Source organism: Scatophagus argus, chromosome 8 (assembly GCF_020382885.2).
Source record: "Scatophagus argus isolate fScaArg1 chromosome 8, fScaArg1.pri, whole genome shotgun sequence".
Classification (NCBI taxonomy): domain Eukaryota; kingdom Metazoa; phylum Chordata; class Actinopteri; family Scatophagidae; genus Scatophagus; species Scatophagus argus.
The window spans coordinates 18,269,395-18,290,682 of record NC_058500.1 but is presented as its reverse complement, the minus strand read 5'-3'; the positions used below and the strand labels follow the sequence as shown (position 1 = coordinate 18,290,682).

The following is a 21,288-nucleotide window of genomic DNA, read 5'->3' as shown; positions in this document are numbered from 1 at the left end:
TGGCAGCGAGTGGCTGGAACCGTAATTGCCGTAATAGTAATGATATCTATTGCTGCGACTGTCATATGGGTTGGGACCTAAGCTTGATGATCGCCCAGAACCCATGAACCTCCCCAGGGGACTGAGTGGGCTCTCCTCTTCAGAGTACTGCCGTGTTGGGTGGCGCCCCCGGCTGTAGCCAGATCGGTAGGAGCGGTCATCCCTCTCATAGGATCTGCTGCGATATCCAGGGTAGTCTCTGGCCGAGATCTTATCCATGCCGTATCCGGTGGAACGGGAGCGGCCGGTGGAAGTGTAATAAATCCGATCGTCCTCCTCCAAAACTGAACCGTAGTATCGACTACCATGAGTGGTAGTGCCGCTGGTGACTTCATAAGCACTCCTCTTAAAGCCATAATCCTCAATCAGTTGTCGCCCTCGAATGTGAGAGGAGGGGTAGGCCCCACCTGTCGCTGAGGAGTAGGAGGCCAGGTCTGCCTCCACATCCCGAGCCTCCTCAATGGGGGAAAACTTGGAGATTTTTTGCTCCATACTCCCCAGTTTTCTGTGCTTGCTGCGCTTGGAGGACATGACAGCAGGAGCCAGAAGGCTTCTGGAGGACGAAGGTTTCTGTACCCCGGAGCGGAGGCTGCCATGTTTGTAGTCATAGTCATAGTAATAGGGGGATCCCCCACCCATGCTAGTGCTCACGCTGCTGCTGCTGCCCCCTAGAGGTCCGTGCCTGTAGCTGCTCTTACCCCTGCCATGGTGGTCGTATAGCTCTTCCTGCATCGCTGCTTCCTCTTCAGGTGCCCTGCCGTACGAGGAGCTGCCAGTTCCCCCACGCGTCGTGCTGCCATGGATGTCACCCGGGTAACGCCCACTGCCGCCATGGTGCATGATGTCTCCTGTTGTCGTGCCCAGCCCATCTTTTGCCGTCAGCTCACTTACATCGTCAATCATCATGTAGTTTCTTGGTATGTTTTGCTCTAAGCCAGGAGCCCCATACATCCCATCTGCTGTACTGTAAGTGGAGGGACTGTCCACAGAGTGTCCATAGGCATTGGAAACTGTAGAAGTGTATTGTCCATAAGAACTGGCTGTGGTGGTGGTGTAACCATAAGTATTAGCACTGGTTGTTGTGTAAGGCCCATATGAACTAGCTGAGGTTGAAGTATACTGGCCATAAGTGCTTGGTGGCACAGTAGAGTACCCACCATAGCTGCTGGACACTGGTGCTGAGGCGTAGGGCCCATAGGAGCTGGACATAGTTGTTGATCCAGTGTACTGACCATAAGAGGGGGCTGCACTGGAATAGGTAGCATCCTGAGCTGTGGTAGTGACCACAACTGTGGGGTTGCTGATCGTCTCATAGTTGGTAGGCATCTTGTGCTCCAGATCGGCGAGAGAAGTCTGCCTTGGTCTTCCTGGGTGGACAGTCAGGATATCAGCTTGGGGCTGACCAGGATATGGGGTGGTCTGGCTGGGGTAGGAGGTTACAGCACTGGGATAGGGTGAGCTGTGGGTGGGGTATGGGGGCTGACCTGGTGGTGCAGGCCCAAAACCTGTATGCCCTGGCTGGGGCTGAGGCTGAGGTGCAGCTGGTAACCCCATGTCTGTCTGGGGGTACGGGGGCTGAGTTTGGGGGTAGGAGTGGGAGGGGTAGGAGGTTTGAGACTGGTAAGCAGGTCCAGGAGGTGGGACATGGCTCTGGAGGGGTGTGGGCTGTGGAAGTGCCTGAGACTGAGACACTGTTGGATAGGGAGGCTGGTTGAATGTCGAGGACTGATACAGCAAACTTGATTGCTGAGTTGGTGCTGCAGGTTGGCTCTGGGGGTACTGACAGGAGAGGAAGGATGAGGTGGGTGGATACTGGGCTGCTGTATTCACATCACTGGTGAACTGGCTGAGAGGGGCGGTACTTGGCCTTGTTGACAGTAGCCCATTGGTCTCATGTGATGCAGCTGCAGCTGCTAAACGTAGGTTATTCAGCTCACTATCAGACATGTAGTCCCTAGTGTCCCCCATACACCTCAGATAGGCAATATCCCTCCTCTCTCTCTCCTTGACAAGTGTCTCTTTCCTTTGATGTATCCCCAGCTCTAAGTATCTCAGTTTAGCATCAATCTCTTTCTCTTCCTCCTCCAGTTCAGCTTGCTGCTTTCTCAGCTTGGTTGACTCTTGTTCCACGGCTTTCAGCTCGTGGGTGAGGTCTTTGAGGAGGCTGGCTTTGGCAGCCAGACCAGACCTGGAGCTGGGCTTGAGGCTGGGCACGGAGGGCAGGTAGACCTGTTGGAGAGCAGGTGTCATCATGGGCAGGTGAGCTGATGTGGTGGTCTCATCCGGAGGAGGGCTGGGCAGGGTTCGCTTGACTTTACGGAGTAATGAACTCTGCTGTAGGGCTGCCAGCTGGAGAGAGAGAGAGAGAGAGAGAGAGAGAGAGAGAGAGAGAGAGGAAAGGAGGGATGGGAGAGCAGGAGAATATGGGGAGACAAGGACACATGGAAAGAAAGGGATTGGAGAGGCAAAAACAGAAAAACAGGGTTGTGTAGAGAAGGATAGAACATTAAGTTGAATAGAGAGGGATGGGAGATTGGGCATTTGTGGAAACAATATTCAAAAGTGAGATGGACAGGGATATGTAGAAGTAAGAGACAAAAGAGGCAAATATCATATATAAGAATAAAAAAGGAGTTATGATTAAAGAGAGCGTAGGATAAAGAGATAAAAGTGAAAGAAACATTGGTAAGGGGCAGGGGTAAGGAAGGATGTGGGGAACCCAATAAAGATAAAATAAAATAAGAGAAGGAAGAGGAGGAAATTCATGGAGAAAAAATCACAGTGGGAAGAGAAAGGTGAGGAGGTGGGAGGACACATGAAGTTCACAACAGATGAATAGAACAGCAGGAAGAGGAGGGAGGAAAACTCAAAAAGAGAAAAAGGTCAAGGATCAGAAGAAACAAGGAAGGACGCAAGGACAGGGAAATACAAGGGAGACAAAGGAGACATATAGACACAGAGACAAGGACAACAGAAAACAAGAGTGGAGCTTGTGTTAGAGGACATACAAAAACATTCACACATTAGTGACAATTGTGGTACAGTATTTCATTTTTCAACTGACTACATCTAATGCAAACCATTCATTTTGAACAAATAGTCAATTATTTTTCAGGTTGTGTTTATGCAGACATCATTAAGATGGTCTTAGAAGGACGGTCTTTGTCATCTTCAAACTAAAGCCAGTTGCAGTTAAGAATATATAATAGAGCAATAAAATAATTGAAATTTGTGGCATGTCTATGACCCTTAAAGCTCTGCTAAACAAATTTTGGAAATTAACCACCTTGAATAATAAATAGTAGTAAGTGAAGTTTTCAACACCATATTGAACACAAAATATGGAATAATCTATTCCACAGATGTTGCTTTGTATATTTTCATATGTCTGCAATATTGATTTTTTTGCAAATAACTTATTGATTGCTTCTGATGCTTGCTCTTTTAGCTTTTAAACCTCAAATCTGCTGCACCAATGTTTCTATTTAAAACCATAAAAAATATCAAACAAAAAATAACTATTTTTGAGCATTTGATTATAATTTTAGATTATTAAAATGGCTTAAAAGCTTATTTAAATGCTTATAATATGTAGGGTGCCAATGCTCCTGTCAAAATCAATCAAATAGTTGTTTCTTGTTTCGATGAGTAGATGTTTTCCTGTGGCTAATCAATATTATGAATGATATGGCAGGAAGGCAGGAAGAAATGGTTCAATGTTTTGTTTTTTTTTCAATATGTTTGAAAATGTCATCATAATTTCCTCTATGAAACTTGTTAACATGTTGAATTTGTAAATAGCTCACACCATGTGTCATGCGTTGTTTATCATGTGTGGTTATCATCAGTGTGGGGGTGACAACATAAAAAAACATCCCTAATGGGAGTTATTAATCATATAATCCTATCTTAGCATGTGGGTGGTGGAAAAACACTCCCAACACCTCAAAAGATTAGGAGAGAAAATACTGTACAGTGCAAAAAAATCTATACACAACAAAGGGCTTGTTCACAACAACATTCCTGTAATAACCAGTATGACTCAAGATTGATGAGGGAAGATGGGACATTCTAAAGAAAATACATTTAAATAAAATAAATAAATGTATTTATCTTGCTGCATTCTGCACATACTTGGCATTGGGAATGGCAATGATATGACAATGCAACAGCCAATAATGTGAAAGTGGATTGCTCCTGAGTAAACTGAAGGACACTTTTAAATCAGGTGACTCTGGAGAAGCACTGCTGGCTTTAGTTACCTTTGATAACAAAACATATCAACTGTCTTTGGACACAGACTGCAACACTATAATGCACAGATGGTGCATCACTCAATAATTAGTTGACACAGTCTGAAAAGCCTAACCTGCTGTTAGGAACCCCAAGTTTTGGGAAGGACCTGCCTGAGGGAGAAAGATTGACTAAGTATCACATTTTAAATCTATTCTTAAAACATACACACTATCAGATTTGACTTAATTACTTAGGCAGAAATTACTGGGATTAGTTTTTCATTCTGGTCCAGTTAATGTTTTTTGGCACTCAAATTTCCACATTGACTATATGCTTTTGTTTTTATTTCAATTTGTAAATTTATTTGTCAACTTTATTTTTATGAGGAACTTTTGGTGTTGAAATGTGCTCTACAAATTGAGTAATAGTTATTAATATGTATTCATTTCCTCAGCTTTTGATATGATCTTTATTAGTTGGTCTTAAGAAATTATTTTATTTTTCAAGAATATGTTAGAGTGGTTTGCCACCTGTCATGTAACTTGTAATTGGGGTAAACTGTACACATTTAATGCTGAAATTTACTACATTCTGTTTGCAAGTATTGTTCATCTAGTTATTAACACGAAGTTATGATGATTTTCTCTCTTGTGCTCTAATCAGCTTCATAACAGCAGGCCACAACAGTCACTTGTTTCAAACTGGGACACAATAAAATCTGTGAACTCTAAAGGACGTAGAAAAGCAAACAATAGTAATTTCTGAAAGATGCACAACAAAGGGAATTTGTCATCATAGCATACACATAAAACATTGATAGCGCTCACAATAATAAAAACAGGGCCAAAGTGGAATGAAAGGAATGGTTTCAATCAGTTACATGGAAGTCATTCAGTATTAATGCCTTTGGCAGGTTCTGACGCCACTGAACATAAAGTGAGTCAGACTATTGACTAGAGCAAAGATAATGACTATGCTAGGCCCCTCATGGTTTAAATGCTTAATATAATATAATATAATTATGCAGAATTGTATATGATATATGAAACATTTAATAAATATTTTTTATTTTGTTGATAATCTTTCTGTACCCGTTTATCAAATATACATTGCTGATTTGCACTGCATTGCCTTGCACTGTATTTATTTATTTTTAAAAATCTTAGTCTACCTACACTGTCATTACACTATTCCACAGATTCACATGTTATTGTATGTAATATTTTTTATTTTTTATCCTCATCTTATTGTATATATTATTGTATATATATCTTTTATGTTCTTACTGCTAGGTGTTTTGTACTTGAGGGCAAAGTCTAACCGGAATCAAATTCCTTGTTTGTATATGCAAACTTGGCCAATAAAGCTGATTCTGATTCTGATTTAACCAATAATTTTGTCACGAGTCACCCTGAATGGATTTAAACTGATGAAATTCCATCAAAACCCCAAGGCACACAAGCATAATATGGCCAGAACCAGGCTGCGTAAAGCTGCAACGATGACAGTAATGATTACTCTTTTACTGTCGACCTGATAAGTGTGGGTCTAACATGACATAACATGGTTGTACTAGGTCTACAAAAATTAATATCAGTGGAGGCAAAATGTAATCAAATTTGATAAACATGAGATTTGAACACTGTTCTGCTGTCTGTTTTTTAACAAACAAATATCAAATCCAACACAGATAGACTTTTGCCCTATCTAGCTTTAAAAAATGCTTCCTATTATTTTGAGAAAAGAACCTTATCTCCAGTGATTAGCTTATCTAGACTGTATCATAAATCAATTTTAATTACATCATTTTCTATCATTCTTCACTTATCTTCAGTGTGTGCTAATGCATGTGTCAGTATGATTTGAGTGACTTTACCTGGCTCTGGAGTGCTTGTTGTTGATAGAGGGAGAGCCTGGCCTTGGTGTGCTCATCTGTGGTGGGGCTGAGGGGCTTGGGATCTGACATGGACCTCTGGGTGCTCTTGATGGGTCGGGGCACAGAGGGGTGTCGCTGGGGGGACTCGGCTGTGTAGGATTTCTGCTGAGGTGTGACATGGGCCTTGTTTAGCCTCTCACTGGACAGCGAAGTCTCCAGAAGACGGTGCGGGGAAACTGGGGAGACGGGAGAGTAGAGAACTTGTGGGGATTTGGGGGCTGTCTGCTGCTGCCGGATGATGCTGGAGATGGACTCATTGTGCAGGTGGTTGTGAGGCTGGTAGTTGATGTCAAGTGGGTCGGGACGGCGTCGCTCAAACTTGGCTGCGTTTGCTGCAATATGCTGTTGTTGGCGCTGCTGGGTCAGAAGGTCTACAGAACCGGATTGCTGTGTTCCTGCACTGGTAGAGGAAGAATATGGACTGACTGTGGTTGGTACACTGAGTTGGGGGGCTACGACACCCTGTGACTGGGCTTCTGGATCAGTCTGGCATGCTAGAGATTGTCCTTTTTGGGTCCGCTCAGGTCCGGAGATGTAGTGCACAATCTCTACTTTACTGGGGTCTGGTACTGTAACATGGATTGCTGGAGAGACCCTTCCTAGGTGCTCGACTTCTGTTTGGCAAGACATTTCCCTGATGGTCTGGATGGCAATACTGGAGGATACCATCTTGGTAGTGTCAGTTTTGATGTCAGTAGTTGCAGTGGTCGTGGCAGCAGTACTGCTCCCCGCGGCACTGGACTCAGAGTGCCGTGAGAAACGGGAACGTCTTCGGCGGACTGGCTGCTCTGTTTCAGCTTTGTCTTCGTCGTCATCAGTCTGCACAGAGCAGTCAACACTGCGGCCACGCCTCCTGGTGCGATGACGCATCATATACCTGGTGATGGAGAAAAGAAGAAAACAATCAGGAAGAAAACAATAATGCTACATATGAAAATTATGTACACATTTTCTTTGTAGATATCAGTTAAATACCTGAGTATTTGACGGTTCAAATTTGTACAACAATAGTTAAAACAGGTAATTATGACTGTTATTTTTAGTTTATTGAGTATTTGCAAGTTACAGTAATATTGTTACCCTGTTCCAAATGATGAGTTTTGAGAAAACAATTTAAAAATACTGATATAAAGAGAGGAACCTATTTGGTAGGTTATAGCATTACCTCAACACAAGGAAAATGAAAAGAAAATGTAATTTACACACTATATTATTTAACATTGTATATAGTATCAACTTTTGAGTTATACATTCCTTCGCATTTATTCTCTGTGAAATTGTTTATAAATTATTCATAAAGCATGCATCTACATCTCAGCTTGGGTCTTGTTTTTTAATTACAGACAGATGTGAAGTAAATAGGAATACTATCAAAGTAATCCCTGCTGACACACACATAAACACAAACAAACATAAATACACACACACACACACACATACACATATACACTACCTTCATCCATCAACACACACACATCTCTACCTCTCCTCCCTGTCTTCATCGTCTGTCTGCACACAGCTGTCCACGATCCTGCGGGGGGAGCCATAAAACATCACACCATCACCATCCAAGCTGTCCCTGCTCAGCCTGGTCATGGAGCTGTGTTTCCTCATGTTGCTCCTGGTTTCCATGTGCTCCTCCTGGCTCCTCAGACACATCTCTGATGAAGAATTAGGGAGGGAACGGGAGCCCATTTGAGAGTCGATGTAAGGGTGTAGTGGTTGTCCATTCACATCCAACTGAAGAAAAAAACAATGTTTTAAGGCTGGTTGTTTATAGTTTTATACCTCACCTACCTTTGACTGAACTGATACTGAATATGCTTTGCTATGGCACTTCAAATCACAGTCATTCGTGCAAACATTGTGAGTTGTAGCTTGAGAATTCAATTTGGTTAATAGTTAAATTGATCATGATTAGATACTAGTGGATTAATGAACCCTTGAAGCTCATTCATGCTTTAGAAAATATAGAAGTCTTGCAAGGACAGCAATATACACCTTTCAGCCAAATCCACCTGGAGGCCACACCCTCAATGCATAGGACCCAAAGGATCCAACATGCCAATGCCGGTGAACACAAAATACCCCTAGAAGTCCTGGGTCCCTTCCTCTGACTGGTTAGATGGGACCTCCAGGTTAGAACATCCACATGATTTCCAGAACCCAGAGTTTCCCCACAGAAAATTGCATTGTAAAGACATGATTAATTTTATTCACGTCACCTGTCAGTGGTTTTAATGTTGTGGCCGAAAGGTGTATACATGCACATGCCCGGCAGGCCATAAATGTATTAGTGAGATCTTCTTGTGCCATGCGTCCTCTGTATTGTCCACTCTCCATATCATAAAATTTTCAGCTACTGCTGACCAGAAGCAGAAACACTCGACATCAGTGCTAGAGTATACCATTTTCCTGTATTCCTCACTCCCCTCACCTGCATGGTCTGAACTGCTGTTTTCTGTCTCTTCTGCTCTTCAAGCTGCTGCTGGAGCTGGTTCTGTAAAGACTGGATCTGGTCTAGCTGGGACTTCTGCTGGGCCAGCTGCTCCCTCTGGAGAACAAGTTGTTTCTCACGTTCGTGTTGCTGCTGCTGTAGAACCTAAGATATATTGTTGAAAGGGGAACAGACAGAAGCATCCATTGGCAAAAACAGAAAGAAAGAGGACAAGACAGGAAAGCAGAGAAAGTGGAAAAGCAGCACAAGAGAGAGGTGAGAATAGATGGGTAGAGAGGTGAAACAATGATCAAGAAAAATGAATGATGGATAAAAGACAAGATGGAGGTGAGAGAGAGACAGTACAGACAGAAGAGGACAAAGTTGCTGACTTTTGACACACTGTGTTATACAAAAGATTTTTCAAGAATACAAACCAAATCACAAGACTTCTGAAACTAAATGTGGCATGGAGTTATTCTTGTGCTGATGAATTAGTTTTGAAAATGGTTCCAAATTAGTCAAAATTCTATACACTGCCAAAAACCAAGAATGGAAGCGCAAAATAAATGAAGTGCAGCATGAACTGGTAATTGCTGTCGCCAGTCATACAGTGCTTACAAGAAAATATTTAATGCATTTTCTTTGTTGCATAAGTGGCAGACCAGTGCAATAGGAGTTAGGATTTTTGCTTATATAGGGTAGGTTATGAGATGCATATTAAACATTCCATCTCTAGTTCATTCTCATAAAAGAAGGTTTCCACACCTGTTTAACAGAGTTAACTTGAAAGATTTTCAACTGCTTGTTCTATCAAAAAACAAAAGAGTAGAAAATTGTCATGTTAGCCCATCTATAAACTGTCAAAACATCTTCACTAGGCTATAAAGAATTGAGAAAATCAATAAATTAATATATTCAAATATGTTCTTATGATTATTACATTTTTACAAAACTGGATCAATTTTTCTTTTTCATATAAATCAGACCAACAAATGGAACACGTAACCACTTTACAAACAAAATCAGAGCCTCATCATTTTCTATAACACATACATACAAGCATGTTCATGCACACTTTATATACAGGAAATGTTCAGTAAAGTGAATAACACAGCATGCAGATTTTAGAGCTATATTTTTGCAATGTAGGCTGGATGCAAACATTTCTTTGAATAAAACATCCATCAAAAGTAATATTGTCTCTAACAATGACAGAATGTTAACATCACCCTCAGAATGGATATTTAAAGGTCTCTCTGGCAAAAAGTATTCAATAAAACTCTCAGAGTTAGTTACAGGCACTTTTTTTACGAATTGATAGGAGTCACATATTAAAAGACATGCATATACTATATACCGTAAAGAGACCTGGTTAGTTTTGGTTATTTCTGGGAACTTTGTATTTAATCCTGCAGAGCAGGTCCATTCTCTGATTGCACATCAAAGACATGACACCGACAGACAGACCAAAAGAAACGTAAATAATATAAAAAGATCATAAATCAAAACCACAAGCAACACCATCACAAAAGCAAAAAACCCAAACCAATATCCAAAGTGAAACTAACCACCACAAAATATTAAACAAGACACTATGTCAAACTTTCCATTGCACCTTCTGTTTATCCCTCTACCTGTTCCTTGATGTTCTGCAGCTCCTGCAACTCTCTCTGCACCAGAATCTGCTCCTTCTCCCTGTGTAGCTTCAGCTCCATCCTTTCCCGCTCCAGCTCCTCTTGCAGGCGCAGTTGTCGGAGTTTCTCCAGCTCCACACGCTCTCTTTCCATCTGCAGAAGCTGTTCCTGTTGCCGGTGCAGCCTCTCTGCCTCGGTTTCACCCTCCTTGTGTATGGCACCTGGTGGAGGAAAGGGTGGAAGACCCCCTGCAATGGGTAATCCACTGCTGGGGGCAGTGGGACCGACTGGAGGCTGGGTGTAGCCATGAGAGTGTGAAGGAGCTGAGGGTGGGTAGGCATGGGCTGCTGGAGGAGGTTGCTGTGCCTGTTGAGCAGTTGTCACCTGTTGCTGTTGTTGCTGACTGTTTAGGTGTGCCTGGGACAGGTTTATTGGTTGGTGTTGTGGCTCCATTGGTATAACAACTGTTCCCTGTACTGAGGTGACCTCTGTTGATGAGGAAGTCACTGTGGCACCTTTACCAAGGTAAACTGGTTCATCCTGGACTGTAGAGCTGGTAATTGGCTGTGACACTGGGGCACCTACTGGTGCTGAAGTTGTTACAGCACCAGCAGTAGTGGCAGTGGTTGATGTTGTTTGGAGAAGACCTGGTGTTGGGTAACGGATTGGACCTTGTCCAGATATGGGAATTCTAGGGGTCATTGGTAGTCTGCTCAGACTGGATAAAGGAATAGGTGTCATGTTAGCAGAGGGGTATGGCCTGTAGACTGTCCTCAGTAGTGGGCGAAGAACAGAGGCAGGTTGGGTCGTGATAGGAAGTGTAGAAGCGATGGGAGTCTGAATGGTGGAGTAGATCATCCCATCAGAGGACCTAATAGCAGCAGGGTACATGGCTCTGAGACTGGCTTGTCTGGCATTGATAAGGTTGGTCAGTGCTTGACTATGGGAGATTGGCTTCCCATCGAGTCCAAAGAGGAGGTTTTGTCTCATGCCAAGACCTACTGCAAGTCTGGATGTCCCAGGCCCAGTTCCTCTTCCCAAACTACCAAACTGCATCAAATCCGGGTTGCTTCCATACCTATCCATGGAGTTGAGTGCTGCACACATTCGGCTGATCTCCCTGGCAGTTGTAGCACTGTACTGAGCCAAGTTAGCTTCTTGAAAGCTAGCAATCTCACGAGCAGAATAGCCATAGTCTGAACTGATGTTAGACAAAGAATTATATCTTCTTATAGGCAATGTTTGTGCTGTTATGTCTCCCCCATGCCGTAAATCTGTATAGGAACCATACTGCATGCCCATATATCCTCCGTAGCCCTGTTTCATTGCAGTTAGGTCTATAGCAAGTTCTCCTGTGGCTTGGATGTGTGGTTCTAGTTTAGAATGGTAGGAATGCAGCCCAGCTTCAGCTAGGTTTGTGTCAGACATTGAAGGCTGAAGTCTACCAGGGAAAGGCAATGTGTAGGCCTTACGTCCATCCACTGGATACTCATGATAACTTCTAGGTTGTTGTTCTTGGTCAGACTCGTAGGTAAGAGGTGGCGCAGATGGAGGTCTTATACCCTCTTTCTCAGAACCGCCAACACAGCTCCCACCAAATGGAAGTCGATAAACATCGCAGCAAGCTGGCTGGTTGTCAGGTTTAATTTGGCCTCCTGTCAGATCCATAGCATCCTGTCCCTCTTCTACTTTCACCAGCTGGGTCACTGCCCTGGCCTGCTCTGGTACTCCATCCATCTGTACTATCATGCTATGAGGTGATTTACCTCCTGGCATCAAGCCAGGAGGACTGGGCTTCCCTTTCAGCTCAATGGGGCCAGTACCATACATATCAGGGTTAATAACTGGTGATACTGCACTGACCACAGCTGAGGCAGTGCTAGTCTGGCTGACTAGCAAGTCTTTTTTCAGTAAAGGTGAGATCTGGCCAGTGAGGTTGTACCTGACCAATGCAGATGCCTGTTGCTGTTGGTGTTGCATCTGATGGTGCTGCTGCAACTGCTGTTCAAGGAGTTCCTGTTGCTTCTGCAGCTTCTCTTGTTGTTTTTGTAGCTCTCTCTGTTGTACACTAAGGTCTTCAAGTTTGGCATCAATTTTTGGTATTGATGGGTCAACTGGAGGTGAAAGTGGTGGTTTGTGCTGGGAAAGACACATGGCTGAACCCATCCCTTGACCCAAATCCATGCGGTTTTGATGGGGATCACCATAGACTGTTGGCTGTTTTGGCTGTGTCATGAACATGGAAGCAGCCACAGTAACACTCACAGTGGTTGGTGTGGTGGTCTCCTGGGTGTTCAAGTTCATAATCAGTGGCTGTACAATCGTTGAATGTCTGCTACCTTCCGATCCCCCATGGTATTTCCTGCTTTCACTGGCCAAGGAGGTAAGATCCATACCCTGGTCAGTCATGATAATAGGAGCTGGTTTGGTGGCTGTTCTAAGATCAACAACACTTCCACCTTGGATCATATGGCCCTGCTCTACCCTTGATGTGCCTGGGACTGTAGAAATTCGACAGAGGGAGATGTTATCCATTGACATAGACCCTCTGGTGTAAATGCTGGCTGTGGTGACCATACTCGTCCCCACATTTACCTTCTCAACCCTTTGCGTTCGGTAGAAGCTGTGTGTAGGAGACTGTTGGTAGGGTGGTGTGTCTGGAGGGCTGCCACACGGGGAATAAGTGTCAAACGTTGATTGGCGGCTAAATCGGGTAGGTGAAGACAGGGGAGAAGTAGCGGTGTTGACTGTCATTGGCCTAGCTGGACTTGGTGGTGGGGAGTATGGGGCATCCTGGGAGGACTGCTGTCGATAGAGCCGTGGTGAAACTGATCGATGTGATGTTTGAGTTCCCTGAGCCATGACTGGTGATGAAGGTCCAGAGTCAGCTGACTCCATTCGTAAGGCCGAACTGAAAGTCTGTGTAGAGAACTCAGCTGTAGCCCTTCTGGAAGGTGAACGGGTGGGACTATGTGGTGGTGGTGATGGAGAAAGAGGAGGACTGGTGCTCCTGTAATAAGTAGTATACTTCGGAGAACGTGGCTCAATTATTCTCTCAGTAGAAGATGTTGAGCTGTCTCGCACTTGGACACCCCTGGTCTCCCCTACTCTTCTGGTGATTACTTCTCTTTGACTGTAGGCCTGAGTAATCTCTGCAATCTTGCTGCATACACTTGAGACTGTAGCTGAGGATGTGGCAGGACTTGTGTGTCGGCTATATATACCAGACTGAGTAGACGTCATAGTGTGGCTTGAACTGGTCTGAGAAATAGTCACTGCATCTCTGGCATAAACTCCATAAGCTGCAATAGTGGTGGCAGCTGCGGTTGGAGTTATTCCATTCTTTCCTGCTTTGATTCTGTCTTTGTGTCCATCCTTTGCAGAGAAGTGTTGTGTTACTCGGACATCAGGAATCCTCCCAGTCTCAGCAAAGGAGACAGGAGCTGAGATCTGGGTGGGGCTGGTCCCTGGAGTTAGTAGAGCATTGCTTTGCTCCAGTAACTTTGCAAAGGCTGATCCTGTGTCCAGGAGCTGTTTGTCCGAATAGGAACTCTCAATCTCAATCTCTGCTTGCTCATCAGTGGCCTGCTGCATCTTGGTGATGTTTTGAGATGTTTGTCGGATTTCCTCATAAATATCTGTTTCTGTCTCTATTGCCTCATTGTCATATCCTGTTTGATCTTGTTCATATTCATACTCATCATCATAACCTTGTCCATTAACATCCTCCTCATAGTACTGCCCATGTCTTCCATGTTGCTGTTGCTGCTGCTGTTGTTTCTGTTGTTTTTGAAGCATCTCTGCCTTCCTCATCATCTCCTCATAAACCTCCTCAGCACTCTTTAGGGGTTTGGAAGTTGAAGATGGTGCCGTGGTAGTTGTTGTAGTTGATGATTTCTCTATTGGTGAGTAGAGAGACATAAAGGTAGGCAGGTTGTACTCGCTGCCTGACTTGTAAAGTTTAGACTCATATCCCTCAGCCTCTGAGTCCAGACTCTGGGGGGAATATTCAGAAGCAGAAGAACGATGGAGCTCTTCCATTTCTGCAGCTTGTCTCAACTCTTCTGTTGGAGAAGCATCTTCAATAGGTGAAAGATTGCTAGGTGGTGTCTTTGACCTCTCCCTGCGCCTTTGAGCCCTCAGCTCTTCTTTATCCCTCTTAGTCTTTCGTGCTGTGCTCCTTATTCTCTGTTGTTCCACCTCCCTCATCTTTTCCTGCTCTCTCAGCAGTTCTTCTTCCTCTCTCAGCTCATCCTCTTCAGAGGAGTCTTCAATGGTGGGAAGGAGAGGGCCATGGGAGCGGTGACGTGCTTTCCTCTGCTGCTTGGCTTCTTCCAGCCTTTGCCTCCTGCTGGGGCTACTGTCACTGTCCTCCTCCATTGATGAGATGGAAGTAGGAGACTGGCCTGAGCCATATGAGGAAGAAGTGGCTGGAAGAGTGGAGGAGTAATCACCACGAGAGCGCTCCTCAGGAGATCCTGTCAGGCTCTCCATCTCTAGCTCTGGTTCCCGATCAAGGCTCAAGTCATTTTCACTGCTCAGCTCCATGTCTCTGCTGTAGCTACTGGTGTTATTGAGTTCAATGGTTTTGAAACGCCTCAGGCCTCCTTGTGATGCCATGACATCTTCTTCACCCTCCTCCACTGAGCCTTTATAAACATCAGTAGAGCTCTTAGTTTCTTCCTCAAAACTGCTGGAGTGGTGCTGAAGACGTCTCTTTTCCTTTCCTGAGTCAGAGATAATGTGCTTGTGATGACTTTTCTTGGGTTTCTGGTAGCCATATCCTTCATCTTCCTCATCTTCATCTTCCTCCATCTCCTCCTCCTCCTCCTCATCATCATCATTTTCTTCATCAGCACTCATCTCCATTATTTGTCTCCTCATAAACTCCTCATCTGTCATCTCTGTGGGCTCTGCATCTTTTTCCTTTTTTTTCTTCTCCTTCTTCTCCTCCTTCCCTTCCTTCCGTTTACTCTCCCAGTCTCCTCCATCCTCTTCTTCCTCCAATATATCTTCTAGTTCCTCATCAGAGTCATATGCATCTGGTGGGATTGACAGGGAGCGTGGACGTTGCTTTCCTCTGTCATCCAAGTCCCTATCTCTGTGCTTCCGCCCCCTTCTGTCCACCTTCTCTTCAGAAAGACTCTTCTCCAGCAAAGGCCTCATGGAGCTTTCTAGTTTGGTAATCTCAGATGGACTTGGAGGGGATGCCCGCCCACTGATCCCCCTCTCACTCAGCTTCATCTCCTCTTCTTGGATTAGACCTGTGATTTCACTGTGGGAGCTGGAGATGCCATCAGAGGAATAGCCAGTGTCACTGAGGCTCTGAGGGCTGCGTGACAAGTCTTGGGTGCTGTTGTTTTTTGTATCCTATAGAGAAGAAGAAAGAAGGAAAATTAAATTTGGAGGGGCCATGTTTCTTAATTTGAGTCATAATTTAATACCGGATAACCACATCAGTTGCATACAATTTAAGCCCACATATATTTATATTTTAGTTTTTGGATATAATATTTATGATTCTGTCTGATTTCAATATTCATCTTTGAAAAAACGTAAGTTTAAAAAAATTAAGAATGAACAATCATTCATGATTGAAGTGGTATACTGTATCTCATCCTCACTTCTGCCATAAAGGACATTGACCTCCTTTCTGTGCTAGATATCAATTAATATTTTTCCAGTGCTTGAGCTGGTGTTCTAAAACAGCAGTCCACAGCTTTTAATAGAATGTAAATATATCATTAGACTACATTCTGATGTTATCATGCCAAGAAGAAAGCTCTCATTTCTAACTCTATATTGAAAATATCTAGATAAATACAACATAAGGTGAATTAATTTAAATTTATTCAAACAGCATTTCAGGAGATTAACATACATTCTGTGATTTTAATAGGTTTATAATGGTATATGATTAACATGAATTATTCTTTGATTTTGGAACATTAGCTACCAAATAATGAAGTGCTTTATATAAAAAGTATTTTAAACATACATGACAGTGGCTTTCTCTTGAACATTTGGGGGTTTTAATAAAAAATATTTCTTGCAATACTGTCATAATATTATCTACCATTCCACTGAGTAACAAAGTCAGCTAGAAAACTAAACAGAGAGTAGGGTTGTGAGATATCATTATGTATTTTGTGTGATAGCAGAAAAGCCTTTATTCTTTTTATTTTATAATGATTCACTTATTTTGTTGTGTAGGAAATCACACTCTTTGCATAAATATTTCTTTGTCACTTGGACGATGCTTTGCATTCTTCCGATTGGCACAAAAAATATTATTTGCAATTCACCATCATGCAATTCTCATGAAAGCAACACAAACAAATGTACGAAAGTGAACGTGACACAGAGTGGGGTAAGAACTAGAGAAGGACCCTGACCAGCCAAGACAAAACAATGAGTTTGTGTTGAAAAGAGTGTAACATGGGCCAAAAAGCTGTCAAAATATGAGTATCTGGAAATGGCCCATATCAAGGTCCAAGTTTTTGGTCAAATAAGACAGCCCTAAAAGACAGCAAAATAACCAATATTCAGTTAGTTTGTTATGGCTCATATGAGCCATAAAATCCCATTACATTACGTTATGTAACATACACACTGGTATGTGGGCCAAAACTGAATACTTATAATTTAGCTCATAAATAAACTGCCTCATTGCAAAAAGAACAAGACTAAAGTGACAAGACTAAATTAACAGAAAATATGTAAGAGAATAGATTTGAGGTTGTTATTCAGTTACCCCAAAGAAATTACTTATGAAAACACAGGACACTTAAGTGTCTCTCTACAAAATACAGTGATTTTTCTTTCCTATTTCCAAAACTGAATAAACCATATTACATATGACATCCACTAACAGCTATGTCCATCCTTTGAACAAAATCCCTGTCTACTACCAACATCTGCCCATGTTGTTCTTCTATGTAGTGATATTATAACTAACTTAAACAACATATCAGCTAAAAAACAAATACATACATTACATAGTCTTCAGAATTCCAATTATAACAACCTGTCATGTCTGTCCTTGAAATTTATGATGTTTACTGCATGCATGTTTCTCTCTCTCTCTCTCTCTCTTTCTTTCATCCTCTCTGTCCTGTCTACCTCTTCTTCCCCTCCTTCACCCGGCCAACTATCAGCAGGATAGTTCTCCCTTGCGAGCCGGGTCCTGCTCAAGGTTCCTTCCTGTTAAAAGGGAGTTTTTCCTTGCCACTGTCTGCTTGCTCGTGGGTTTCATTGTATAAGGTGCTATATAAATAAACTGAAACCGAAAATTGAATTTAGGAGTAAGAAAATTTCAGTTATTTGCTGATGACCACATAGCAAGACTGTGGAGAACTCATTCATTAGTGGCTCTGTCTCAGATGTCTCTTAATATACCAGATCATATTCTCAAAGGGACTAACCTGGTAAGTGAAAGAGGGATTGAGGATAGTATAGAAATTTGATAAAAAATATATATATATTTTAGATATTTTCTAGAAAACCTCTCACAATGGTTGCAATACTTCAGAGGAGACTTTGCTTTGAGCTCTCTGCACTTTAAATTCATAGCAGTTCTCCAAATGAGGAAGGTCTGCTCTGCTTTTGAAAAGCCCAAAGCAGCAAATCTTTATAAATATTTCAGCAGGAGCAATGCCTCTGAGTAAGAAAAGGCATTATTTCACTTCCTCTGTGTGTTCTCTCTCTGTCTCTCTCCCTCTCTCTCTACCTGACTCCTGAAGGTAGTCCATGAGTGCCTTGCTGCCTCTTGCAGCCTCAGCATTCTTTGAGGAATCAGTGAGATGCAACAGCCACGGATGTCCGAGAAAGTAATCGGTTTAACTTATATAAAAGAAAAGAACCAAGTCTGTCAGAAAATGTGAGTACTGGCATACTGCAGCTCTCTCTATTATGTTATTATCAGTTATTATGTGATGTGAAATACCTGATTGATTACAGATGCAAGAAATGCAACAGAGAAAAGCAAAAGCATTTTTTTCTTTTATTTTTTAGTTAAACTCAAAACCATCCCATCTCATTGTAAATAAACAAAGGCTCTCAGTGCCACTATAAACCAAGAGGCATTTAATTTGTCTTTTAAAAGATGTTTGAAACAACGTAGCTTTGGTCACTCATTGTGTTGTGAGAAACAGAGTTAGTCCAAACTATTGTACAGTATTTGCACAGATTTGTTCCCAGCGACCTTTACAGACCTTTACAAGTGGTTCTATGAGCGCAAGTCTCCAGAAATGTGGTACAGATAATATTGACAGTAGCATGAATGGCCTGAAGATGCCACTTTCATTCTTTTGCTTTACTCTGGAGTCTCTGGCTAGGATTATCATTTTTTAAATATCAACTGGACTGTAATACTGAAGTCAACGCAGAATTTAGTAGAGGTGCACTGATTGCAATTTTCTCTGTCGATTCCGATTTCCGATTTTTTTTTGGAAGTGTGACTTGCTGATACTGATATTTACAGATTCCGATTGTATTTTTAAGAGCTATAATTGCCAGCATATACAAACAAAAATCAACTTTTCTTCAACGCAAAGTTTTACTTTCATAATAAAAGAAATGTGGAGATCAGTGTCTAATCAAACAGGGTCTTGGTGATAGTGTTTTAAGTGTCTGATTAGGTTTGTTGTTCCGAACATATTTGAGATGGACCCCACAGTTTACTTTGCCCTTACATGTATTACAAATTGCCAGCTTCGTGTCTTCTTCACTCACAATGAAGAACGTCCACACTAAAGACATGTTAGTGTGCAGCTGCAATGCACTGCTCTGCATATGTGCATGTGTAAAACGGACCAGCTTGTTTTCTGAGATATGAGAGACTGACCAGCCAGTCTTCATTCCGGACCAAGAATGCTGAAAACTGGTTGATTCCGGTCCCTAGCCACTCAGTCGGTGCATCTCTAGATCTCTAGTGTTTGGTATGCTGTTGAGTCTAGTATGTGTTTTTAGGGACCTGAAATATCACACCCCTCCAAACAAAAATATGTTTGGCTGTGATGTTATTGTATATCACCAGTCAGTTGCAGCCATGCATTGAATGTTTAGAATCCGTTCCCTGTCAGCCTCACTATCTCACCCCATGCTTCCATAGCCAGTCCTGTTTCATATTCACTTTGTCATAGCAGTAGTAGTGTTTGGTGTTTAAAGTCAGAAGCAAATTATATAATTCATTATTTTATGTCACTAACTGTGTGTCCAGTTCTCCTCTTCCTCCCATTCTTTCTCTCTCTGTATCTTTCTGCAGGTATCTCTTCATTGTCAACATATGCCCATGTCGTTTTTCTATGTAGTATTATTATAACTAACTTAAACAACATATCAGCTAAAAACAAATACATGCATTACATAGTCTTCAGAATTCCAACTATAACAACCTGTCATGTTTGTCCTTTGTAATTTATGATGTTTATTGCATGTGTGTTTCTCTCTCTCTCTCTCTTTCATCCTCTCTGTCCTGTCTACCTCTTCTTCCCCCCCTTCACCCGGCCGACTATCAGCAGGATAGTTCTCCGTTGCGAGCTGGGTCCTGCTCAAGGTTTCTTCCTGTTAAAAGGGAGTTTTTCCTTGCCACTGTCTGCTTGCTCAGGGGTTCAGGCTCTGGGTCTCTGTAAAGCATCTAGAGACAATTTTGATTGTATAAGGTGTTATATAAATAAATTGAAATTAATTATTTTCACCAGCCCAAGCTTTCAGGTCATGGAGGTAGACTGGTGATGTAAGTTTCAAGTTTCATGTTCTCCATTTAAAAAGGAACTCAAATCAGAAATAGTTCTTTTTTTCTTCCAAAGCCTACTCCTATTTTACAAAAATATCTTTGGTCCTTGCCTACAGATGTCAAAAAAGGCAAAAGATGGCAGCTGTGAGGCCTGGTCGACTGCCTGTACTGCAGGTTTGTCTTGCACTTGTGTGGTTTGTCAGGAAAGCATTATGTCTACTGAAATGCAGTACATTAGGAGAATTACATTGGTGATTCGGAACTATCTCCCAGCATTCCAGAGGACATACATTATGTGAACATCACTGGATTGCCAATCTGAGGAAATACACCAAGCACACACCTCAATCGACCTCCAGTGCCAGAAATGATCTTACTCAATGTGTGATCCCTCAAAAATAAAATGGATGACTTTTTGCTTTTATTACAAAGCGAAAGAGACTATGGAGATTACTCAGCCTTCTATTTTACCAAAAACATATCAGGATCAGTCAGTTCCTGGACCAAGCAGGTTCACTATCTTCAGAGCAGACAGATTAGTTCAATTTTCCCACAAATCAAATGGTGGGAGTATTCTATTGATGAGGGCAAATTATTATATTTTGTATTTGTTCTCCTGATCTTTAATTCATCAGTTTGGAATGCAGACCATGTTAACTGCAATAAACTGCATCAATTGTTTAGTTGGATTTTAAATTCCACCACAACAGTCATTAGGGAGCACTTGCAACATACCCTCTCGACTGAAACCCCAACTTGAGACATCTGTTAGGTGATTTTAACCACACAAACCTGTCCTTTGCACTTTTCAGCTACAGGGATTGTGCACTTGTGCATCACAAACTATCACGGCATGTCACGAGCAAGCACTCACTTCATACCAGAGAAAACATGAGATTGGATTACTGTTACATCTCGATTCTAGATGCTTACCATGCATTCTCTAGGGCTCCACAGGGAAAGTGTGATCAATGTTGTGTTACTTCTCTTACCGAAATACAGACAGAAGCTTAAATCCATTAAGAAGACATCAAAATTTGTTGGGTCCTGGTCCATGGATGCCACTGATATGCTACAGGGGTGCTTCTAATGGACTGACTGGAGTATGGTTAGTGCAGATTGCGACTCCCTCGATGAAGTCACTGACTTTGTCACATTGCATATCAAGTTCTGCAAAAAAGTGGTTGTCCATAGAATTCCGCATTGTGTGCAAGGAAAAGAACTGTGTGTACAAAATGGAGATTAATTCATCAATGCAACTAAATAT

The 21,288-nt window shown here is 42.4% G+C and overlaps 1 protein-coding gene across 3 annotated transcripts in view; it reads right to left on the bottom strand.

The window, feature by feature from the left end:
- The window catches only part of bsna (bassoon presynaptic cytomatrix protein a), a 113,943-nt gene that overhangs the window by 18,534 nt on the left and 74,121 nt on the right, over positions 1-21,288 (bottom strand). For 2 of the 3 annotated variants that reach the window (XM_046396890.1, XM_046396891.1), the window contains exons 4-9: positions 10,286-15,655; positions 9,417-9,458; positions 8,649-8,813; positions 7,695-7,951; positions 6,152-7,088; positions 738-2,388 (exon numbers count right to left, since the gene is read on the bottom strand). In XM_046396890.1, coding sequence (XP_046252846.1) covers positions 738-2,388; positions 6,152-7,088; positions 7,695-7,951; positions 8,649-8,813; positions 9,417-9,458; positions 10,286-15,655 — 8,422 coding nt within the window. The remainder of the gene's footprint in view (positions 1-737; positions 2,389-6,151; positions 7,089-7,694; positions 7,952-8,648; positions 8,814-9,416; positions 9,459-10,285; positions 15,656-21,288) is intronic. The other variant, XM_046396889.1, reaches the window with a different exon arrangement.